Source organism: Thamnophis elegans, chromosome 2 (assembly GCF_009769535.1).
Source record: "Thamnophis elegans isolate rThaEle1 chromosome 2, rThaEle1.pri, whole genome shotgun sequence".
Lineage (NCBI taxonomy): Eukaryota > Metazoa > Chordata > Lepidosauria > Squamata > Colubridae > Thamnophis > Thamnophis elegans.
The window spans coordinates 66792859-66819642 of NC_045542.1; the positions used below are offsets into that span (position 1 = coordinate 66792859).

Genomic DNA, 26784 nt, shown 5'->3' on the forward strand with positions numbered 1-26784 from the left:
GAAAACCTGAAAGAGGTTCATAAGGATTAAAAAAAAAGTAATTATGTTTAAAACTTTGCGTTACAAAATAAAAGTCAAGAACAAAACCAAGGAAATTAAAAATGAAATAAATGTGAAAGACAACTTTCTGAAATAAAATATTGTCTTTTATAATAAAAGAACATATTGTCACTGTAGTTATGGTTCACCAACAGGCAAGTTATCTCAGAATTTATGAATCTCAGAGAAGTGGGTGGTTCAACCCTGATGCCATTTGATTAAAATTGTCTATGTGGAATACTTGATTCAACAGGTTATGTGTTGATTTGATTTTTTTAAAATAATTCTGATATAGATTAGATTGTCAGAATGTGAGTTGGGTTCAAGGTTGTTAGCTTGGATTGAGAATGAGACTCAGTTTATGTGAATAATCTAAAATCGGTTTTAAAAGCATACAGTGGTTTAGTTTATGAGACAGTAATTAACAAACATTTATACGCTACCCTGATTGATTTCCAAATTTAGTGTGTGGTGTTGATGGCCCCAGTCTTTTTATCTGACACAGTGAGAGAAAACTACATATCTGCTTCATGCATGATGCTCCCTAATGCATCTTTGCCTATTTGTGCTAGTTTTCGGCGCCTCTGTCATTACATTGTCAATCTGCGCTACTTTGAGATCTGCATTCTGATGGTGATTGCCATGAGCAGCATTGCATTGGCTGCTGAAGATCCTGTACAGCCGAGTGCTCCTCGTAACAATGTAAGTCCTCCTTTATCTCTTTTGGTGCAGCATACATAAATTGCAGCTCCTGTTCTCCTATTTCCGAGCCATGAAAATGAATCATGGAATACTAAAACTAATAGAGTATTAGTAGTCCTAAAATGTGCAGCACATGAGAGGGAACAAAGTATATTTTTAAATATTTTCAGCAATCTCCACCCAAACTAAATATTCTTAAGCAATTAAATGTATTTGTTTAGTCTTTCCTCAATACTGATGGACCATCGGCCGTTTATTTCAAATTTGTGTTTGCTGATACTGACCCAGAGTGAAGTTGGACAGTATCCCAGTAAGACATCTTCCTGCATAGGAGTTTTACCAAAGAAGCAAACAAGATGTTGGGTTGAGAGAGAGGGCTTTTAATTTCTTAGTTTCTTTATTCCTTTGGGGAGGGGGGAATCAACTTCATTTCTGCATGATAGAGCAATACTTCGTTTTGTGAAGTCATGTTTATCACATAATATGCAAGCAAGCAATTGCTCCTTGTAGATAAGAATCATGATCACAAATAGGAGCTTATTAAGATCAAATGCCTGTGACCAATTGACTTGGATTCTGATATCTTCTACATAGATCACAGATCCGAGATTATTATTTTGGCTTTGTAATAACTTCACTGTGCAAGATAATTCTTGATCACTCAGAGGTAGGGTTCAAATGTGTTAATTACAGCTACAACTGAAAATGATATCACATGTTCTTTTCTATCTATATCTGTGCAAATTTCTAGCAAAATAAAATTGATAGAATAACTTGCCAGTGTAATTTATATCAGTGTTAAAATACAATTTTCTCAAGTCCTTTTGAATTTAACATTGTTTCTTTTTACAGTGGGTCCTTTTGGTTCTTTCTTATGTATTTACTAAGACTTACTTCAGACAGGGATATATTTAAATGCCCAATGTATATCTTAGATTTTTGAGAGTATTCCTTGAATGCAAATTAGGCTGAAATTGTTTAAATCTATACTTGTTAGAATGTATTCTGTAAAAGCTTGAATTCTTTTCTTATTTCTCTTGCTCAAAAGTCCTGCTTCTATTTAAATAGACTAAAGAGGAGACAATGGATAGAAAGGGAGAGAAAGCAATAAATCAGAGGCTGGCTTCTGAGCATCTTACACTGCACTTTCTTTTTCAAGAACTTCTGAACAGGTCTTATGAGCTATCCCTAAGGAAATAGTAATGAAATAATTAGCACAGCATCTCAGTAGCGGGATGGGTAGGAAGCAGACTTTCTGCATTAGGCAGCAATAAGAAATCTTTATGTTGGCATGTGGAAAAAGCAACTCAAACACCCAGGCACCGTACGGCAACTAAAAACAAGGGTAACCAGATGGAGTCTAAGCAGCAGTGACATTATTACACAATAGAGGTTATTCATCTCCTAGGAAAGTTAAGCCCTCTCTAGATTAGAAGGTTCTGGGTGACAGAAAAGGGCAATGGTATAGTGTAATTGCACATCCAAAGCAGAAAAGTGGCTGCGATTTTGACAGAGAGAACAAGTAAACAAAGCAACTAACCCAGCCCTTTTTGCCACTGCTACCAAATGGATAACTCTATGCCCAAGCTTTCTTGCTTAATAGTCCTTAAGCTTGGAATTTAAATAATAGTCTAACATACTCGCTATGTATTCAGTATAATATGGTACTTAGCCATTGGTTAAATGAAAACATTACCCTAAACAAATTTGTACTGTTGATGTTTTAAATAACGTAAAATAATTTAATTTTGAAAACATGTTTTTAAAAATTTTGGACAATAAGTATTATAATCTTACATTCAGTGTCAGTGTTGAATGTTTGTATTTTGATTGGCTGAGCTGTTTGCTTATCTGTAGCTCAGCCTGATGCGTCTCCTTTGGAACTGGTTCCAGCGAGATTTTTAAATCCTTGCAGACCTTTTCCTGCCAATGTCATACAATTCCTGTTTCCTTCTCATCCTTAAAATGTCCCAATTGCTGCTGATAATTGCTGCTCCCTTCCATAGGGGGGAAGAAATATTCCTGCCTCTAGTTGCCTCTCTTTTTCAAGTCTCTCCTTTCACTCTTTGCAGGTGTGTGGGTATGTAATAAATTATCAGTGTTGCATAAACATTCTTGTAACCTTAAGAAATAGTATCAAGCCTCAGTTCGAACTTAAAAATGACTGCAAGAGATTTTAGTTATACTAAAAAGCAGATTAACTTTCAGTTTTGCAAAATTAAAGATGCTGTTTGTTGTGGGAGCAGCCTGTTTGTGTTAGTTTTAATTTCAGCCTAAAGATTATCATGCCCTTATTTGATATTGAAATGTTTTTGATATGCTTTATTTGATACGCTTTATGCTGTTGTTTTGCAAACTTTCTCAATAAATGTTGATTTATTTAAAATCAGTTGCACATGTACAGATCACCTTGCTTCCCCCCCAGATTAATCTTTTTCCTAGGAACTTCAAAAATCAAGGGATAGCAATAGATGTTATGTCTTTTATAGCACTCTCTGAGCAGTTTACAATGTCAACATATTGCCCCTCAATATTCTGGGTCCTCATTTTAATGACCTCGGAAGGATGGAAGGCTGAGTCAGCTTTGAACCAGACAGTATGGATGTCCTGGTTGTGAAAAGAGTTAGCTTGCAATACTGCATTCTAACTACAGCGCCACCATGTCTCCTGAAATATTAAATCAACATACAGTGTAAAATTCAGCACTAATGTAAGGAAAAACAACTGTCAAATCAAAGTATAGTATAAATTTTAATACTTTCATAAGGAAAAGCACAGGCTTTGAAGACGTATATCAATAATGTGCTGCTTACACTTTTTTTTAGTATGTATGATAGGATTAGCACTTTTCCTTACAACATAACTTCAATTCACATTAATTGAAAATTTAATTCAAATCGCTATAATAATGTAGGACAACTGTAGAAAGAGGTGGTGTGTGTGTGTGTGTACACATATGTGCATATGTACACATATGTGCATATGTACACATGCACACACATACATATACACATGCTGCTCTTCAATAAAACAAAGGACATTTATTTTCAATGTAATATGTTGCCCCATGTGACTAATAAAAATTCAGTTCATTTGTCTGGTTTCTTACAGGAAAAACAATGTTATTTCTTACAATGTGGGTATCACCAATTTATAAGGAAAGGTTCTTTTCTTAGTTTTTATTATTATTTTACTATTATTTACTAATTTGTTTATTTTTATCAATAGAGAATTATTCTTTTTTTCTTTAAAGATTTTTCTTTAAAGATGGTTCCTCCCAACATTCTCGATCTAAACTCTGATTAAACCTAAGAACTTTTCCACATGTGGAAATGGCAGTTATCTCAGGTCACTCACTCCTCCTCCCTATGTCTCCATAATATTGTGAGCTCACATGAGACTAACAACTATCAGCTTGACTCCTACTCCTAGGAGAATGTCGTGAAAACAATTTGCAGTGTTTCCTCTGGAGCTGTGAGAGTAGACTAGTTCTCACCTCATGCAGTTTCTCCCCTTCTGCCAGATAGCCTAGCACTGTTACCCTTTGCCACATTCACACCTAATTCCTCTGCACTGATTCTGAGGAGGGGCTTTACTGCTCCCCAAATACAATTGACTTTACAAAAAAAAATATTGTTAGTATTCCCTCCAGCTGAAGGATAGACTAGCCAATTCAAGAAGGGAAAGCTGAGGATAGCTGCTGAGTGCCCCTCAAAGGTGTGAATGTACTGTTTACATGTATTTGGAGCTAGAAGCCATGTTGGAAAGTTCTTATTTTAAAACCCCTTTTCCCCATTCACCATCTTCATATTTTTCACCATGATTGCAGAGATTAGTTCATATTGTACAAAGAAACGAATTCTTCCTGACCAAAGTACAGCTAAACTGATTTGTTGATTCAGAGATTCTGATTATGTGTGTCTTTCCTTTGCTGCCTGAAACTTTTGAATGTCTCCTCAAGACTTACTCACTTCACACTGGTTTGATTGCAAGATCAGTTAGGCTCATTTATTTCAAAGGAGTTAGCAAGTCTTGAACTGTATATTTTTATTATTTTTTCTCCTTCCTATAGGTTCTTCGTTACTTTGATTATGTCTTCACAGGTGTCTTCACCTTTGAAATGGTTGTTAAGGTTAGTAAACTTTTTTTGATTTTTTTTCCAGTGCATGTTAAATTATTATCATGTGACAGAACATTTCCATTATAATAAAAAGGGGAGAGTCAATATATCATGAAATAATGTACCAGGATTTTTTTTTATAATAGTCTTTGAAATACGTCTGGATTTAAAGGCTATTTTCCATATTATTATAGTGATACATTTAGCAGCACAAAAATGAGCACAGCTCTTCAAGAATATTTTCATAGCATGCTATTGATTCTGATCGTAATGTGGGGTAATAGCTCCTAGGTGACAGAAGTTAAGAGAAGTAATCATAAATCCTAGACAGATTCATTTCTCTTAAAATGCCATTTTGAAGCACCAACTTCATAAAACACATGGGAGGGAATATTATGCCTGTGAACATTAAGTATCCAGGAAAACAACATTAGTAATTAAACTCATATTCTAGCATACCAATTCTCAAGTATACCAATTCATGTATTACAAAAGCCTTTAAGTCGAACTTTGATCTCTGAACTAGATATTGTTATTATTTGTCCTGTGCATACGTATTGTAATTTATCCTTAGTATTTATTTTCTTGCGAAAAAGTTCGTTTTTGGCCCTTCACCTCCTCTTTTGCAAAGTGGGTCCTGTTGGATTAATGTTCAGAATGAACATTTCAGGGCTGCAGTTAATCAAACTCATATGTACTGGTTTAGAAGCCTGCATTTGTTTACTCTGTTTTTTGCAGATGATTGACTTAGGACTGATACTTCATCGGGGCGCTTATTTTCGGGATCTGTGGAACATCCTGGATTTCATTGTGGTCAGTGGAGCATTGGTGGCATTTGCCTTCACGTAAGTTTCTTAGCTCTCTAGGGTTATAGTGCTTGCTTTCTTCTTCTGATTTTTTTAACATGCATAGCTGCTTCTCCTTCAACTAGAAGAGTTTCTTGTTGAAGTTTGATGCATGATGGATTGTTTATAATTTTCAACATTTATATGACTTGTTTTTCCTCATCACGTTCCCTCTTCCAATACCAGCTTAAGCTATATAGAGCATGAATACTCAGCTTTGAATCCCCCTCCCATTTGGCTTGGGATAGTCCTTGCATGTGGCACTTTTTCCTGATGGACTGTTAGCAAAATAGTTGACTCTGCAAATGTTTGAGGCAACCTAGCTGTCACAATAAGTTCCTATATTCTGTTCAGTAAATATGTTGTGATACTGCTTTCTGTGATTACAGTGCCAAAAATTCACAAGATAGATATCCAGAGTGAAAACTAAGAGTCGGTCTATTTATAGAAAGAGTTCTGCTACTTTCTTTTCAGATCAGTGGAAATTGTTTATCAAATACAGAATCAACATGTATTTCTCAATGTTACATTTAGGATTTATCACAGTCCATCATCAACTAATAACAACAATGGTTGTAATTGTCTTCATTGTAATAATCATCAAGAAAATGATTATTATCAATGTAGTCTGCTCTTGGTATATCAGTGAATTTGAAAAAAAAAATCCAGTCAGCACCATCAATCTCATTAACCTTAACTACTAGCTAGTAAATACAATAAAGGTAAAGGTTTCCTTGTCCAGTCATGTCCGATTCAAGGGAGTGGTGCTCATCTCTTTTTGTTGACTGTGGGAGGCAGTGTTAGCCAAAAACATTTTTGGTGGTGATGTGGCCAGCATGACTATATGCCAAAGGCACACAAAATGCTGTTACCTTACCACTGACATAGGTCCTATTTGTCTACTCACATTTGAGTGCTTTCGAAGTACTAGTTGGGCAGGAGATGGGGCAGGAACAGGAGCTCACCCTACTGTGCAGTATTCTGGTCCTGAACACAGGCTGTCAACTGAGCCATCGCCCTGAGCTATTGCACCTTTTCAGTAAATACAATAGTTAAAGTTTATTTATTATTCTAGGTTCCATGAAAGCAGCTAGGAAGTTTTCATTTGATATTTAACTTATTTCATCAGATTACAAGGTTTGTCTTAAAACTGGGCATTATACTTTAGGTATACAAGATTTAGTCTATAAAGTTTTCCAATAAATAGAGATATCATGGATTATAACCAAGAATCTTCTGGTAATAAGAAAATATAGTTTACAGAATACCATGACAGAAATTAAAAAATTAAACAGGTAACAGTTTCAGCAAGCCTATTATTTTCTCTGCATTACCACAAGTTCATTAGAAGCTATATAACCTGGCCCTAGTTCCTTATTTATTTTGCCAAACAATGGGAGCCAAAGAGAAAAATATGCAAGGGCACTATGGCAAATATGAACACTAGAGATGGAAAATGCTGCATATAAATTATACTGCTGGTTCTGAAGGTATATCTTTGACATTAACTGAATCTGTAATTGCTCCCTTAGTCACTAATTCTAGAGGACAAATTAGCACCATTTTCTTTCCTCTATAGAAGTAATTTTGAGAAACTTGGACCAATTTAAAATAGAAATTGAAAGAATTATCTCACACAATTGTCCCCAGTCTCATGCCTGAACATGTGTTGGCCAGGAAGGCCTACAAACTATACTGACTTTAAAAATACCAAGTTGGGGAAGGCTGGTCTAACAGTTTTTTATTCATTATTATCAAAGTACATGGTATTTTTTTAAAAAAGAAAATAGCTTTAAATATTTAAAAGAAAAACCGAATATTTTTTAAAGATACTAAAAAAATTACACATATTCTATTTCAATTTTGAAATAAAATATTACATGGCCATGTTAAAATTTATTGATCAGTCTTTCTATTGCATCATTAAAAAACCAATTCATAAGCAGACCGAGAACATATGTCATCAATCTAAAACTGTAACTGTTTTCCTATGCTCCATGTCCAATGAATTCATTGCTTTTTACACACAGTATTGATCAATTCCAAAATGTTGGTGTATGATTTAGAATAAGCTATATTTACATCATAATACTTTAACCAGCATTATATAACAACAAATTATGCTAGATGGTAAACTGAAAGAGAACAATGGTGGAAAACATACATCATATGCTTTACTGTCTCCTCTAACATATTATCCTTCCAGCATAAAATATAAAATTATTTGAAGGACCTATCATGAATCGTAATATTATTCAATACTATAGATCTATAATAATAAAAACATTTCACTGTTGATAGTAATTCAGGAGATTAAGGTGTTAATGCATCTGAACCAAATTGTAAAATCAGAAAGTAGATCTTTAGAGATAAATGTCATTTTAAACATACAATTGTTGAGTAGTTTAGAGTTTGCACTTTAATGACCATGAAAGATAGAAAAGGCAAGAAAATAGGAGGGAAATGCAGTAAGGTTGGAATAAGATTATCTCATCAGGTAAAGGGCTATATGTATCAGTTTCTTCATTGCAGTATTTAGAAAGAAAGAGATTTTGCCCAGGGTTTGATTTTCCCTTTTTTAGTATTGATTAATTGTTCTCCAAGTTTTTACAGTACCTTAGAAGATAAAATACATACATATCTGTTTATTCCTATTTATTTTCCTTTTTAACAGCATATCATAAGAGTAAAATATGAACCAGAAGTCCAAAAATTGACTGGATTGATATAGTCAGTATTTTGACTGAAATATTTGTCTTACTTTTCACCCTACCTGATTGTTCTAGTTCATTTTCAAGCACTTTCATATTTTACTAAATGTCATACGTGTGGGGTATGTGTGGTGTTTGTGAGTGTGTGGGAGAGAGGGGGAGAGAGAGAGGGGGAGATCAAATGACATATTTGCAAGATCACCTACTTTGCCTAGGCTATTTCCTTTGGCAGAGTAGTTTGTTGCATTTGTGCTACAAGAGACATTATCTAGTATTGTCTAGTAGATGCTGAGAAGATTTTGCTCAGTAGATATGTTTGGCTACTACTTATAAGAACCTGAATTCTGAATTCTTGTTGATGTTCTCTGTGAAGCTTAAGGAATGATCTATGGTCTGATATTAAGACAGATCTGATTACATACTCTTTCATAGCATGTACTTGTGGCTTGGAAGTAAGCAATCCAGCCATTCTCTAGCATCCTTGTTTTGTGGACATGCATGTTGTCAGGCATGCAGATTCTGCCCACATAGACTTCTCCTACAATGAGGCAGCCAGTCTTGTACTCTTATACACTCACATGACATCTCTCCCTAGTAGGAGCAAAATCTCCTACTAGGGAGATTTGGATAAATGATAAAATATGTCTCACTGATGGCTGTAATTGGAGCTAGTGTAATGCAGTTTTTAGTGTGTGGGATCTCTTCACTGTTGTCCAATGTGCTATCACAATCTATCAGAGCTGGTGAAGGAAGGTGATGGATTTGATCAAGATATTGTTTTTCCTCCATGAAGTTTTTATAAGTACCCTGGCACTAGAAGATATCTCGGGCTGCTATTCAGTGTGGGCACTAGAGGGCATTCTATTTACCTCATAGTAGCACTAACTTTAGAAAGTCAAACATACTTGGGTACATTATTTCAATATGATTCAAGCTAACATTATTGCTAAATCATAGTAGATGGGTTAAAATTTTACACCAAACTGAAATATGGTAAAATATAGCTAAATTTTTTATCCTACTAAGCCAATGGCATTGCCAGGGCAAGGAAGACAACTGTTTTACCCACACTTGCCAAAGGTATTCAAAGGGTAACTAACTAGACAAAAAAGCAAGCTGTGCTACTTGTAAACCTGATCCAAATATAAATAGAAGCACCAAAGTCACCTGGGAGAAACGAACTAAGGCTTTTGAATGGAACTCCTTTTGCTGTTCTATTTTCATAAGAAACAATTGACATCCATTTAACAGACAGCTTGACCTATACTATTTCAGAGTTTCTATAGATTAATCCAAAATAAGCCTATTGTTTTTAAGAAAGAATAAAATTGAGTGGTGGTTAATTTATAATACAGTAGAAATGGAATTTCAATTCAAAAAGGTGCAGAGAATTGTCTAAAAATGGAATGGCAAGAAATGGTAAGATGGAAAAAGTTGTGATTTTCTGAAATGCTGACGTTGATCACATCTTCTAAGCAAGGCTTCCCTAGATGTGTAGTCCCTATGACAAATTTTAGGTTCTGTTTGCTTCATGATGAATTAAAAGAGATGCAGCAGAAGGCACTTGGAACAGAACATTCTCCAATTAGCATATCTGTTGGCTCAGCTGTAGAACAGCCCTAAGAGGAAGAATTGTGAGTCAGATGCTGTCCAAAGTTTGTGTAATGAGCAAGCTCCAGTAAGTTTGTAAGGGGATGAATGCTCTTGCAGTTACCTATTTAATGTTATGTGTGGTGAGAATTCAGCTGGTTCTAATAAACTCCCATAAATATTCCTTCTTCTGAATTTAAGGTACTTCCAAGTAAGTTGTTATTCTATAATCACTTTGTCATTCATGGAGTGAGTAAAACTGGCAACTGGTATTTTTATTCCTCCATGTTTTTCCACTGCTTCTTCTATCTTTTCTTATTATGAAATTAATAAGGTGGAATAGATTCATGATTTCTTTTGAATCATAAGCACTATGATTATTATTTTGAAACATTTTGCTCTTAGCATAGTAAAATTTGACGCCTAATATTTTCTGGATAAAAGAAGTTGAGCTATGAATCCAGTCTGCAAGAAATTTGTATTTCTTTTGGTAATCTGCAATGTTTCAATTTCAAAAGCAGCAGAAGTGAATCAGCTGCACAGTGTGTACAGTTGGAGATGACAGAAATGGAATTGGTTGATCAGTAATGTGAGGCTCAACAACATATAAATGGAAATAGATCTTATTCTCATGTTATCTTCTAAGATCTGCAAACTTTGAAGACTGGTCAAATGTGGTTAAATTTGAAAGAATAAATTACCTTTCCTTATCTTACCTTTTTTTAAACATCTTTTCCTTCATGCTCCCTTGATCATTGTGGATATGGTTATTTTTCTGTCTTAACTCTCACCAACTTCATCAGAGTTTATCAATTGTGAGAAATAGCTTTTTTTTAGTCAATCAGTCCATTTCAGTTAACTGAAAGAGCATCTATACTATTATCTGCTGTGTTGCTACCCTGACTCTATATGATTCTATATACTATTGTGTTTTGTATTGTGTCGTACTTCATATTATTGTCCATCCCTCAATGGTGTTATTCTGGAATATAAGGCACTATTCATGGCTATTTTCCAGGTTTGATCTAAGAATCTCAATAAACCTCAGTTGTGCTACTAAAAGTTTAAAACCTCACCCTGTAACTATGATGCTATTACAATCTGGGGAGAAAACATTATTTTGATAGAGAAAGTTAAGCTCCATGAAAAACTTGTATTTCACAAAAGTACTCGAGCTATAATTCTACACAAAACACGAAGCCTATCACCATATTTATTGTTTATATTCATTGTTTATTGTTTATATTTATAATTCCATATTTTCATATTTATCTCACAGTAGTAATTGTGAGAGGGATGAAGGTGTCCTAGTGGACCCCCCTTAAGTATGAATCAGCTGCCAAATAAGCCAATGCCGTACTAGACTGTATCAGCAGAGGAATAGCATCAAGACAACAAGAAGTACTACCATTTCTTGTCGTCGTAATGCTATCCCTCTGTTGACTGCTCTGTGCTGGTGAGACCACACTTAGAATATTGCATTCAGTTCTGATTACCAAAATATAAAAACAAGTTGAGATTCTGGAAAATGTGAAATGAAGAACACCAAAGACAATAAAGGGCTTGGAGGCTAAATTGTATGACAAATGCTTGAGGGAGCTAGGTATATTTAACCTATCAAAGAGAAGAATTAGGAGGGACACAATAGCTATCTACCAGTATTTGAAGGGCTATCACAATAAAGAGGAGATTAACTTATTCTCTAAAACACTGGGTAACAGGGCAAGAAATAATGGGTAGAAGCTTGCTAAAGAGAGATCAAATCCAGAAGCAAGAGAAAAAAAATTAACAATGAGAATGAAATCATTTGTCTCCTAGGATTGTGCTTCATCACTGGAGGTTTTTAAAAACAGACTGGACAACCATTTGACTGGGATAGTATAAGACTCCTGTCCTGAGCAAGGGGTCAGACTTGAAGACCTCCAAAATCCCTATGATTCTATCATTTCTATTGGAAATAAGATTTACTATGTTTTGACAATCTCAAGTATACCTTTCCCCAGCCTATTGCCTTCCCAGTGCATGTATAATTCTCACAATCTTGAATCAGCCATGCTGCCTCCAGAATGTAGGGCTCGTTTGCTAATTGATGCTTTTTCTGCCTATCATTAAATTAGCCAAAAGCTATGCCAGTATGAAACTTATTGTTCCCATCATTAAATCCAACTTTGCTTCTATTGCCTGGTGACCCATTTCATGCCATCTCAATTCCCTACAAGGTAATGAGTAAGAAAGCTTTTATATACCTTGATTCTCCCTTTAAACAGTATTGGAATTGGGGGAGGGGGAACACTACTTTAATACTTGTGCTACTAAGAACTCCATATCTGAAATCCCCGTGCATGGGAACATGGCAGAGAACAATGTTGGCACAACATATTTGTAACACAATTAAATGCAAATGGGAAAGTCTTTCTGGGACTTGTATAATAATCCAAGACATTTGGAATATATCAAGTTGGTAAAGGTTATTCTATTAAGTATGCTTAGGAGTTTAGAGTCTTTCCATTGAACACCATTCCTCAATCAAGATTTATTTTCTGGTTAGTGATGAAGGAATTATGAAATTGCCCTCCATTTAGTGAAAATTTTCCAAGAAAAGGATTTAAGGTAATATTTCAAATAAAAATCAATGTAAATATTAGCTAAGGGTTAAACAGTATATATATATGGTTGCTGCCTTTTGCCACCATTTTATTTTTAATCAGAAATTTTAGAGATAAATAGGTTTGTCCTTGATGTAGGACATGAAAAACATCAGTGATGCTGGGCGCTATGCAAGTGGAGGGTTGTCTCAATAGTAGAAGACTCATCTTACTAACCTATACATGTGTAGATAATTTACTGAAGTAAACTCCTTCCATCTTCTTCAAGGCAGTAGCTGAAGAGCAAATTAATGTCCTGTCTGTAAAAGGCATTACATAGTATGGTATCATTAGATTTTATGTTCTGTGTTCTCTTTCTGATTGTTACTCACTTTCTTTGTCTCTTCCTTTCACTGCCACTTCACAACAGGAGCAGCTCACGGTAAAGTCTTTCTGTCTGTCTGCCTCTATCACTTTCTCTCCCAAACACTCTCTGGTATACATGCTATTTATTTATGTGAATCTGGTTATGCATCACTGTATGTAACTAATACGATTGGAAAGCAAAACAAATTGGAGCTCTTTTTATCTCTCTCCAAACATCAGACATTTCATTGATTCTGTTCCATCTCACATGAGTTAGGATTTGTGTGCCTTCCTGTCAGGTTACACTTTCTAGGAATCACTTTTGTTGTAGTGACCTTGAACTAGGTATACAGTAGTCGGTTTTTGCCTTGTTGGGCCACTGAAAAAAACATTCCAGAGTACCTCCTCAGCACGAGCAATTGTGACTGGAACATTGTTGGGTCTGGTCAAAAAATTCCGATTGCTAGGAATTGTGGCAGAGGTAGTCCTTTGTTCTGCGATCAAATATTTCATTCTCTGTTCTGAACACTTATTTTTAATAGCTACTAAATATTTATGCAGGAGAAGAACAATGTTGAAGAGAAGATTATGTTGCAAGGCTGCTAAAAGGAACAGACTGGAATATGTTATTGCTAGGCATCACAATATCTTACAGTATGGTTAAATATGTATATTATCAAAAACATATTTCCATCCTAAAAATAGTTTTTTTTTTTTGAGAACCAGATACTTTGTATTACCAGACTGCTTTTCTGGGTTGACATTAATGTAAAATCTTCATCATTGTCATCATCATCACTATTCAACAATGTAAGTTAGATAAAGGGTCAGAGAAATAATTACAGTCATAATAGCTATCTGTCTGGTTATGATACTTGGACATTTTATTTATTAATCTGATTTCTATAGCCACCCCCCCTCAACCAGTGTCTCTGGCCATATAGATTTTCTTAATCTATATTTATAATGTAGTTATTTTTTATTTCTCAAGTCAATCCAGTACTAGAAAAACTGAGTTGCTGGCTTTAAATGTATCTTTATTCTATGAGGTTTTAAAAGCTGCTCCATTACATATAGAAACCAGATTCTTGAACACTTGCCAACCTATTGGACATCAGAAGGAATGTCAGTGTCCTTTAAATAAATGTCCCACATCTTTAAGCGTCAATGTTGAGATGGCTTTGAAATATTGTGATACTTACCAAAGCCATTATGCCTACAAGAGTCAGAACTTAGGGATTTTAGGAACATTCAAAAAAGTTCTATAAAGGCTTTATATGTCAGCCCTGTTCATAGGGAAATACAAAAAATAACATGGCCATCCAAAGCAATTCAAGTACAATTTGTTGAAAGCTGGGGTCTAAAGTGGTATTTGAGTGAGGAAGCAACTAATTAGCCTGATGCCTCTCAGGACTCATGTCTAAAATGAATGAAAATGAGCCAAGTATCTCCATAAAACTATTATTGGTTCATATTTTTTGTATGTGTTTTTCCAATAGTAATGAGTAATTGATAAATTTATTCTATCATTCCTCAGCCAATTTTTGCTAGCTTTTCAGAAGCTTTATTTGGAAGATGTAGTTAATTTATTGAGTTTATAGGCTATTAAAGAAAAGGAGACTAGTTTCTCCAACCTTGGAGTAAAATTGACCACTGGATGGAATCAAGGCAATTTGACCGAATCTAAATACGTTTATCCTTTTGGTCTTTTATTAATTGGGTCCATGTATTTTATGTGTGAAACTTATTGGCCTGCAAGCTGTGCTCAGATGAGCTTCCTGGAATTTCCTCATAAAGCTCAGCCCTGGAGAGAAGGTTCTGCAAGGGTCATTTGCACAACACAATCAACCCAGTCCCAGTCAGGTGTTGCTCATATTCGTCAGCCTACAGCACGTCACCTGGTATGACTGGCTTGGTTCACCAATAACCATGGGTACAATCCCCACAACTGCTGCTGAGGAAATTGGGAGAATTTCATTTTCCTCTGCCCATCAATTCAAAATATATGGGGACATGATTGAGGTTGGCACTTCCATGAGCAAGGCAAGGGGGACAGTACGCACTGTCCACCTTTTTGGCCTTTAGTTTCCTGTGTGGCTGTGAAAAAATGCATATTGAAGCAACCCAGAGAGCCAATGCCCCAAGTGGGCCTGTTTTCATAAGCCTCTGGTAATTCACTCACAGACATCAGGAGGGACAGTTAACCCCGTAGGCAAGCACTTTATACATCATAAGTGTATTATTGACTGGGAAATTTGTTTAGTTTTGTTTGAGACTAAAACTAGAAACCACAAAGATAATTGGAGACTCGGTACGTTTGCACAATAGCTTACCGCTAGCACACCCTCTCCACTGACCCAAATACTTTTCCTAAATGGGCCTTAAAGAATCATTTATTTTTTAAAAAAGCAAATACTGCAGTCATCTAAAAACCAGACCACTGCAGAATGAGCTATGAATTCTCTCCAATGCAAAGGCTTTTCTGGTCATGCAGCAAAATAGGTTAGATATATATTCATTTTCGCATGCAACTAAATTTTGACCCAGAAAACAATAATTTCTGCCACATTTCCCCTCTTTGAACATGTTGACATGATAGAGGGGAAGAAAATGAAGCTTTAAGCATATAGTTGCTTTTTCTCTTTGTGTAATACATCTGAAAATAAGATTTATACTGCTGTTTTCATCGTAATGTGTAAGTGTGTAAGTTATCTGCAAAACTGGACTCTTAAATCCTAGAATATATCCCTCCAAGTAGCAGAATATTCCTTTACAATGAGGTATATAGATTTCTCTGCAGAAATATTACCAAATATTTTCAAGCATTGCCAGAGTGCAAGTTCTTCTTATTCTTTATGCTTAATGTCGGAAAATCCACAATAAACTGAAAAAGGAATCATTTTTGTTTTGATGTGTCAATACGCTCAGATGCACAACCAAATGAAAATAACAGGGTTTAAAAAAAAAGTGGCGTAAAAATGAGGCTGTGTGTGTTTATGCATATATTTCAAATCATGGTGAGTCTGTGAAGTGAACCTATCAGCACAGAAGGTAATGCAATGCAACATAGAAAGATAGGCTGCACATCATCACAGCTGCAAGATTTGTGAATCTTGGGAAGACTTGGGAGTTTGGTAGAAATGGAATTTTTTGAGCCTGTTTATCAGCTACTATTAATGAATACCCAAAATAGAGGCACATTACTTTTTATATCCCGGTGCAATTATATCCGGTAGGATGTGGATCTCATGTTAGACAACTAAAAAAAAAAAAATCAAAGGAGCTATAAAGCAAAATCTTTACTAGGTTATAGCATTAGTACCTGACTGATTTACTCTGGGTTCAGCCCTGCTTTGTCCTTGGCTGGACGACTCTCAGGAAATTCTATGGCAGGCTGAAAAATCAGGAGGAATCATCCTGGAAGAATGAAAGAAGGCAGTGACAAATTTCTTCCAGCAGTTACTGAGGAAATTACACAGATACTGTATATCAATGAAGTCTGCAGGAGCTGGATTCAAAGTCAAAATTTTCTATGAGAACTCACAATTAGACACAACTATTTTTTTCTATTATGAAGGATGCATTCCATTGAAGTATTTGTACACTTGCTCTAATTCCCACAGGGGTACTAAATCCTTAGATTAAAGCAGGTTAAAGCAGTTCTTAAAGGAGTGATTGTAAAAAAGGTTAATGGAGAGATATTGAAAGAGCGCTCTAATAGATAAAGAAATAGATGAAATCAAAAGCATACTAGAAGAACGGAGGGAATGAATTGATGTCTGAAACAGACGTGATATAACTGGTAAACAATTTATAGGGGAACATTTTATTTAAGAAACAATTGTTGAAAAGTGTGTGGATGGCCAAAAGGGGTAGCGTTCATACAATGTTACTAGCATCTTGGTTATAAAATAGATTGTATCTCTGTATTTGGAAACACACTGTCAGGATTATTGTAGAGATCCAACTTCATTTTTTTCCTGCTTTTTGTCCCCATCCAACATCTTTCTACAGAGGCAGTAAAGGAAAAGACATCAACACCATTAAATCCTTACGTGTCCTTCGTGTCCTCAGACCCCTCAAAACTATCAAGCGGTTGCCAAAGCTCAAGGTATGTTTGGGATAGAAGTGTAAAAAACAAGCAAACAAAAAACTCACCCTGGAATCTTTATATTGTTTGTGTATGTATATTATACACACACACACACACACACACACACACACATTCTATAGTAAGTTGAAAAAAAGATAAAGCAAGAAGCCTGAAGCTTCACACTATTTCATGAAAATGCATGAACTTAGGTTCCTTTATTAGCTTTCACATACTTATTTGATGCATACTCTCATCTAAAGAGGAGATAGTATAATAGCACTTAATTTTCTTCGAAGAATTCTTGTGTTTTGGATAATCGGAAATTAAACAATTCCCCAATCTCCACAGTAGGATAAATTTACTTGTTTTAGTTCATCATACAGCTAAAGAATCATTAAAGTATTTTGCAGCATTTAAAGGACTAAGAGCATTTATTACTGTATAACATAAGCTTCTATCCACAATTTTTTTTTCACCTTGTGAACATAGGCAGGGGAATAACAAAACAAATATCACAGAGAAACCATAAGAATTATGTACTTCCATCTGGCATTGCAATACAAATACAAAAGGGCGAGTTTTGCATTATGGTACCCTGGAAGAAGTATTATCATAGCTTGTCATCCTGGGTGCCTACGATGGATGGAAATCTGCTGACTTTAATCTCCATGCAGCTAATGATCTCTAGTTTAGGAAATGTTTTTTTTATGAATTACCATTGTATGAATATTATATTTTCCTAACTGTAAATTAATTGGTATAGACAATATATTCTTGTTTTCATATCTTTCTCATTCTACCTTTTTAAAAAAAGAAATATTTCCTCCACATCCATAGATGTGTTTACCTGCCCACTGAAGTTATTTTTTTAAACATTATCATGGTGTTAGACTATTGGTTTGGCTGCAACAAATCCAGTGACTAGTAAACTGGATACAGCTGAAAAATAATTTCTGTTTTGGAAAGACAAATTACTACTCTGGTCAAGGAACTCTAAATCTATGCAAGATATTTGGGTAGCAGTGAAGATTTTTTTTAAAAAAAAAAAAGTTGCCCTCCTTAGGACCAATTTACTTGAAGAACAGTTTCAACATTAATTTTCCAGACTCTTGTGACAGGTATCAGAAACTGTGCACTGTCCCTTTTGTTAAGTGAGTTTAAATAGATAATCTTATTGGTGGTGACAGCAGGATTGCAGAATATATTATGGAATTCAGTGGACATTTTCACTGTGTTAGTATGGCTTTTAAATACATTTTAAATCTTTAATAAGTTTGAAATTTCTATGTTAAGAAAATTTGCTGTTGCCTATTTTAAGCTGTTTGCATTTACTTTTCAGTAGTGGTATTTTAGGGATACATGTTGCCTAAATTTTATTTTGATTGTTTCTATGATGGTATTTCTCTCACACACAAACATATTTCTTAAGCAGGAGGGACAGTTTGATAGAAAATTAAGATACAGATAAACATAACCTAGTCAAATCTTACCAGTGTATCTGTTTTCCACAGGCTGTCTTTGACTGTGTGGTGAACTCACTCAAAAATGTCCTCAATATTCTCATTGTATACATGCTCTTCATGTTCATCTTCGCCGTGGTTGCTGTCCAGCTCTTTAAGGGCAGGTTCTTCTACTGCACTGATGAATCCAAGGAGTTTGAAAAGGACTGCAGGTACATAGCCTCCTCCCATTCAGTTCTTTTATTCAATTCTTTTCCCCTGTGTGGCCAGGCCTGTAACTTATAAGAAGCTGTGTGACTCATAAAGTTATATAACCTTCATAATTCCCTGTATCACATTGCCATTGCATTCAGGGCAAGCCACTGGCTCCCAATGCATAATTTTCTGATATTTATTTAATTAATTTATATAGCTGCTCATCTTGCAGATGTGTCTCTGAATTGCTAGCTGCTCATTAAAACAAAATAAAGAACAGCTAGAAATCAAGGTATGGTGAGTTCCAGTTCCGCTTTAGGCATGAATAGCTGCTGGGTAACTTGGGGCCATTCACTGTCTCTCAGCCCAGCTCACCTGTCAGGTTTGTTGTGGGGAAAGTAGTAGGAAGATGTATTAGATATGTCCATCGCATTGAGTTATTGAGTAATGTCCTGATTAGGGTCCCCCCCACATTAATAATATAGGTTTTATAGCTTGCCTGTATCAAAATACATTGCATCAGTTTTCTGTATCAACAAAACAAATAATTTCCTGAAGTTATATTCTAATTCAATAAAGTACAAGATGCTTTAAAAAGTCTTCCATTCTTACATTTATCTCTATTATGCTGTCCATTTTAAGTTGCTGGATACGTTAAGACAATATGAGGAGTTGGTGTTCTGGCCTTTTTTTCTTTAATGATTACTTCTGATCTAGTGGTTATTGTCTTGTGATTTTAAATGTATGATTTTCATGGTTTTAAAGGTTCACGGGAAAACATTACTACAAGAACTTGGTAGCAATGAACTATATTGTAAATTGAACTAGCCAATGTTTTTGTAGTAAAAGTACATAACCATAAAAAAGTGAATAAATGGAAATACTTGCAGTTTATAAATTTCTATTCTCTTGAAGTCATGATAAGTGTGTAGTGACAAAATTGCATTTCTGTACAGAACAGCAAATGCTAGTAAAAGGAGATAATTAAGGAGATGGGATATATTTAAAAGAGGTCAAGTGTCAATCCCCTCCCCAAGAGAGGCTATAGAAAGCACAGATGAAATACTAGAATTTCTTAATTCTGTGACAGATTCATTAATGGGTAATGAAATGTATTTAAAGGGAAGGAAAACACACAACTATATTCATTTTTAAATCAGAGTACACAACTCATCTTACTCCCAGGTTTAACATCCCTCTAGTGGCTATGTTATGTAAAGGATAATTTGCCTTGACATTCCTACAGTCTCTGCAATATTTACAGACATGGATAATTTAAATCATTTACTACAATTTAGATAGTTTAGTTTCCTTTGTTTCCCAATCAATATTCCTGGACCTTTTGCTACTAAACTATCAATAAATATGTTCTCAATAGGTTCATTTATTGAATTGAATCAATACAATTTGTCTTAAAACATCTGAGGAAATAGGTAACTATGGACTAGAAGGATCCCTTAATTTATGGATGTAATTAGACAATAACTCAAAGCATTGAAGTTGAATCATTCCTCTAGATTCTAGCGCTTCAAAGACATAACTGAGATAGCGATTGTTTCTTCGTCATCATCACTACCAGAGAATAATATCTGAGGCATTCTCACTTGTGTTGATTAATTTTGACCTGAGTTTTTGCCCCATTTGTGTTCAAGGTGCCATTCCATCTGTTTCTGTTCTCTAAACCTGAGTATATCAGCGAGCCAAACAAGCTCTGTTTAGGGAAGAGCTATTGGGGTATTTTTTTAAAGCAAGGGCATAAATCAGCCCTTTGCTGTTCAAAACATTTTGACTCTGACCACAGACAAGGCATACCCAAATCCCCTAAGGAATCCATCACTGCTAGTCATTTTAATTGCACCATCTTTATAGAGGAATAACAAACCTATTGTTGCCATGGCAACCATAAAGTCCTCATACACTTATCTGGGAGGGAATCAATTTATTGCTGTATTGAAAACCTACTACTACTCAAAAATCTAAATTAGGCAAAGATATTGCAGACGTGTTTAGTTATTTTTTCAGAATTTTGTATGAGAAAAACATTTTAAAACAATCCAGTCTACATTTTCAGCACTGTAAAAACCAGAGGCTTTAGATTCTTCAAATTGCTAAGAATTGGTTTGTAACCTGGCAACTTTATTGGGGGGAAATATATGGAGCAACTGAAAATAATGCAAAATTATTGTATTGAAAATTATCCTAATGAATGTATTCAGCTTCATTCCCAGTTAAATAATATAGTTTCAAAGTTTAAATAAAGTAACTATGTATATTAATTGATCTTCCCATAATTACCTTTTATCTGGGGAGACAAACATCAGATTAGTAGCTATACAGTAGTGACATTTGCTTGATTAATCTTTCAGTCAATCTTGAGACCTGAATAAATAATAAACACCTCTTTTCACAATCTCCTTTGAATGTTAATGTTGTCAAAGAGACCATTTAATGTACATCTTAGAAGATTCTTATTAGACTGTTAAACTCCATTGTGTAAACTTGTCTCTGTACATTTTTGTTGATCTTCCTTAGAGGAGAATATTTAGTCTACGAGAAGAACAATGAAGTGAAGGCTGAGAGACGAGAGTGGAGGAAATATGATTTCCATTATGACAATGTACTATGGGCACTGCTTACCCTTTTCACTGTGTCTACAGGAGAAGGTTGGCCAGAGTAAGTTATTGATGAAAATAACGATGTTTTAAAATGACATGGATCTTCAGCATCTAATGGGCTATCATTAAATAAGAGTGTTGGACTAAGATAATCCTTGATCTGAATTACATAAATTATGCAGATAAGGTCATTATGCTACTTTTTTTAAGGCTTGTCTAATATGTTTGCTCTTATCATATGAAAATATCACCTCAGTTGGATAGATTGTTCATTTACAATGACACAGAACATTCAAAACTTGACCTACCAATGAAAAAACAAAATACATAGAACAGATAACAAGTAGCAAAAAGACACATACTCCGGCATTGGATTAAATTCCAAAATTTATAAAACAACATTTTGCAATATATAGGGAAATTGATGTATTTTGTTTTATAATGTATCATTCTGGTCAAACAAATCTGAGATTGTTGTTATGAAAGAGGTTACGAGGAAAAGTGGATTTCTTATAAAATTAACAATATAAGCTGGGAATTCAGAACTTCTAGCGCCACAAAATGGAAGAACTGGCATAAGAATTTTTCTTAAGCTTTTTTATGCCTACCATGGGAAGGTGTTAATTTAAATTTCAGTTCTCATTATTATCAGTACTTTAATTTTTACGCTGGGCCTTAAATATTGATTTTGGGATACTGAAGGGAAAAAAATCACAAGTACAACTGACCCAGAAATACTATTTCCATTTTGTAACCAATAATTATTCAGTTCTGGCATATTTTACTATGAAGTTGACTGGAGTTTCAAGGCTACTCACCAGTTGTCTAATTTTAGCACGTTTGCTGAGAACTGTAGGAAATAAAGTTCAAGAAATCTGAAGAATATTGTGTTGGAAAGACTCCATGTTAGTAATAGGATCCTTCTCAGAGATGGGTTCTGTCCAGCTTTACGCTGATTCGCTCATGTGCATGCACTGGATGCACATTGGGCATGTATGCACAATTAAAATTGTTCTGCACATGCACAGAACTAAAAAACAAGTTGGCGGCCGGGAAACCAGTTCAGGGGCTTGGCAGGCCTGGGTCGCTGCCAGTTCCAGCAACCCAGGCTGCCATACCACTACTAGTTTGGCCAAACTGGTAGGAACCCACCACTGATACTTCTACACCCCAAGCAGCACTTTTAAAGATATCAAATGGTTTATTTATTAGTTGCAAGAAAAAGATGACTGTTATATTAATGTGCACTGTATTATACAATCTGATATAAGCCTGAATAGTATTATATTATTATATAATATTATATATTGGAAATATAATACTAGAATTAGAATTTAGAATTTTCTTTATTTGCTTATATACAGTACCATCTCAATCTAACTAGACTCTAAGCAGTTTAAAACAGATGTAATGAAATACCAAAGTAATAATACACTAATATAAAATAGAAACAATTTATAAAAAACAAAAACTAATACTTTTTTTTACAGTGTTCTTAAGCACTCAGTGGATGCTACATATGAGAATCAGGGGCCCAGCCCAGGTTATCGCATGGAGATGTCCATCTTCTATGTGGTTTATTTTGTGGTCTTCCCATTTTTTTTCGTCAACATTTTTGTGGCCTTAATCATCATCACTTTCCAAGAGCAAGGGGACAAGATGATGGAGGAATACAGTCTGGAGAAGAATGAGGTATGGCATACATTGGAAAATCCAGTGAGAAAATGTTGTTTTGACAGTGAGAATGTTATTTAAAAAATAAACATTCACTTCTCTCTTTCTCTCTCAAATCTTTAACAGTTCAAAGACTTCAGCTTGGTACAAAAATATTTTGCAAGGTGTAAGGAGGAACTGAAAATCTGATTTTACTGAGTCTGTGACTGGTAGCAAAGGAAGTTTTATACCAGAAATACTGCAAAGGCAGATTCTTATAGAAAACTAACAAGAAGCTGCATCATGTTCTCATCATGATAGTCTGGAAAATTAAAATATTTAGAATACATAAGGACAAAAATTAATATGCTATAGATCTGTAGAATATATTAAATAATAACAAAAGCAGGGAACAAGGTTTATTTATAGAGAAGATTACAACATTTTATAAGACAGCAATAGGTACCTGTTACCTTCTAGCTATACAGAAATACAATTCACATTATTTCCAGCAAATATTGCTAATTGTGGAGAAAAGCTGACCTAAATAATACTATTTTGATCAATATATATTGTCTATCAACTTCTTGTAGGTATATTAGTATCATCTACTATTGACATTTTAGGTAGTATAGAACAGTGATCCCCAACCCCCAGTCCGCGGACCGGTGCCGGGCCGTGGAGTACCTGGCACCGGGCCGCGCAGCGGCCGGGGGCCATGATCGCTGCAGCGGCCGGGGGCCATAGTTTCTTTCTGTATGCAAATTAGGGCTAACTGGCACAAGGGGTGTTACTGGACCGCTGGTGGCACTCTGACGTCACCAGCGGCCCACCGCCCCCCTGTGTCCAGCGCCGCCCTTCTCATTCCTTTTCAGCACTTCAGCGCTGGCCGATTCCTGAAAAAAACCTAAGAGCGCCTGCGCAGCTACGTAGGGCTAGCGTAGACAGCGCTAGTAGCGTAGCCTTGCACTTTATATTTATGTAATTGTATTTTATTTTGTAAGGCATGTTTAAATACAATAAAATAAAAGTTGTTTAATCAAAACAATCTGATATATAAACAATCAATGTGTCGTCGCGAACAACGCCCCCCCACCCCTGCGCGCGCTCAGCGGGCCACGGTAAAATTATCAAAGGCTGACTGGTCCGCGGCGATAAAAAGGTTGGGGACCACTGGTATAGAATTGAGATTATTGCTGCTACGCTTCTTGCGTTTGGCTGTTCTTCCTTATGAAAGAAAAAAAAGAGTCTGGTCCTTATTCTATGGCACACTAATAATCCTCTTTGTTTCATTTCTCTACAAATAGTCATAACTTCCATTAATTAGCTGCCCATGGGAAAATGGCTTAAAATCCAAAGAGTAGGATCTTTTTACTATTACAAGCCACATTCTCTCAAAGGTACTAGCAGACAGGACTGCTCTCCCTCCCTCCCTCCCTCTCCCCCCACTCCCTTCAATATCTGCCTATGGGGGAAATTACTTTTAAATTTAAAAATATTGATTTTTTTTCCTATTAAGGGGTATATTCTCTTATGTTAATCTGTTATTGGACAAGCCTGGTCCCCTTTTTCTCTCATTTGTCTTTCTCCTACCATTTCCCGCTTTTCCTCTTTTCCCATAGGTTAACAGAATAATAATAAATCAGTCTTGCAAAGTTTGAAGTCATAAAGAGCTTTGGAAACTAATCTGAGGGCCACAGCCTTTCCCCACTGCTGAATTAATGCTACCCATCCTTCTCTGAGTCAGCAGAAAACACTACCAGCATAAAATTTTCTGCCTCCATTGTCTCCTTCATGATTCACTGCTAAATGATGCTGTTCTAATATGTCTATGTAACACTTGATTAGCAAAGACATAAATTCCCTTATTTTTGCTTCTTCCCTCTCAACCAAAAGAAAAAACATCCACTAGTCACTGTGGTGTAATAGGAATGTGGTATTCCTGGTTGTAGGACTTTGTCCATCAAATCTAGGCTTTTTCCTGTGCCTTTCTTTCTATACCATGTTCTATTGTAAGCTTAGTTGAATAAAAATTTTAAAAATTAGATTAGATGAAGGAGCTGAATCATTAAAAATAGTTTTAATGGGGATTTCTCTCCCCCATCTTTTCTAAATAGACAACATATTCCAACTTCTATATTCCTTTATATCAGTTGCGGAATGAGGGTAGACCTGTCATTCCATAGTTGTGTTATTTCAGATTTTACTAAAATGACAAGTAAAAGACTTGAAGGCTGAGCAGTCTAGTGTTGATGCATTATTCTGATGGGGGATGAGGGAATAATAGCATTGCTATGTCAGCTCTTTACAGACAGCAGGAGTTTAGTCTGGCTAGAGATGAGAGGGAAGAGAGCATAGTCAACAGTCTGAATCAACAAATGTTCTGATCTCCCCCACAACTGGTCTTATGACTTTGCCTCCAAAATTTTTGTTGATGAAATGTAATAACAGTTTTTACTATTGGCTGTGAGAAGGAGCTTCTTTTGGCAAGGTCAAAAGAAGTCTAAAATCAGAACAGTCTCTTACCATAACATGGGACGAGTGAAATGTCCCAAAAATAAAAGCCTCAAGCTCATTTTATCTCAAAGGAGACACATAAGATTTCACAGTAAATAGTGCTTGCATTTGATATATAACAATCATTGTATTTATAATTTACAATAGAATTATCAGGAATATGTATGGTTAAATGTCTGCCTACATTGATTCCAATTCTAGTATTTGATTATAGAAGCCTAACAGCAATTGCGGCATTCCCTTAAATCCCTTTCTTATAGAAGAAAACAATCACTTTGAGTTGGCCAAAATTCTTCCAATATCATTAAGCAGTGACTAAGTTTCCTGCACCTTTCTCATGTTTCAGACCTGAGTGGCAAAGTATTAGAATTACATGATGACCCAGACGAACCATTAGAACTAGACAATGAACTGACTAGATTAGAATAACACATGGGTCTGATCAAGTACCACTGATTGCAATAGTATCTTTTACAGCCATGCTGCTACAGTGCCCCAATCTTTTGCTTGACAATAGAATCTCAAGATACTTATGATCTTTATCATTCAATTAAAATTATACTATTTCTTGAGAACAGGAGACACATATCATCCTGACTCATAATTGGTCTTTTGATCAGAGAAACAGAATAATGGGCACCCCACGCCCTGAAACATAACATTTCTGATCCAGACAATTATACAAATTTAATGACCATGCTGAGAGCTGCCTTTGAGGATTCCACGAGATAGGCTACAGACAATGATGAGATGTGATGCTTAGAAAGTGAAGATCAAGTGTGCACATATGTGGCTAACTTTCAATATTTTTGTTCTGGACATGGCTTGAATCAGCTACCTTTGATCAATCAATTTAAAGAGCGCCTGCCTGATGAATTATAGAATAAACTTATTGGAGAAAGCACTCCAAGCACCTTGGAAGTGTTAATCCAATGTTGTGTTGTTACAAATGTCAGACTCGTAAAAGAGCAGCAGAATATGGGCAGAAAGAAGTGATGAAATTACTCTTCCTTTTCTTTCTTTCAAATACTCCCCCTCTCTAATCTTCAAATGTTAAATGCATGCATTTGGGAGCCATCAGAGCTCCATTGTTGCAAAAAAGTAATATTAATGTACACAGAAAGTTCATTTATGTTGTAGGATTTGGGTGCATTTTGACAGAAATGGGAAACATTTTGCAAGCAAATACCCTAAATGTTCTAAGCTTGGCTTATGAGGAATCAACTAACCAAATTCTAGGAGCTTGAGAGAGGAAAGTTGGAATAGGATGTATAATACTCATAGTATCTCCTT

The 26784-nt window shown here is 35.4% G+C and overlaps 1 protein-coding gene across 1 annotated transcript in view; it reads left to right on the forward strand.

Annotated features, from left to right (window-relative positions):
- CACNA1A (calcium voltage-gated channel subunit alpha1 A) overlaps positions 1 to 26784 on the forward strand; it is a 208622-nt gene that overhangs the window by 103233 nt on the left and 78605 nt on the right. Inside the window, 7 exon segments of the mRNA XM_032239034.1 lie at positions 612 to 741; positions 4814 to 4873; positions 5600 to 5706; positions 16973 to 17069; positions 18563 to 18723; positions 21239 to 21379; positions 22812 to 23013. Coding sequence (XP_032094925.1) covers positions 612 to 741; positions 4814 to 4873; positions 5600 to 5706; positions 16973 to 17069; positions 18563 to 18723; positions 21239 to 21379; positions 22812 to 23013 — 898 coding nt within the window.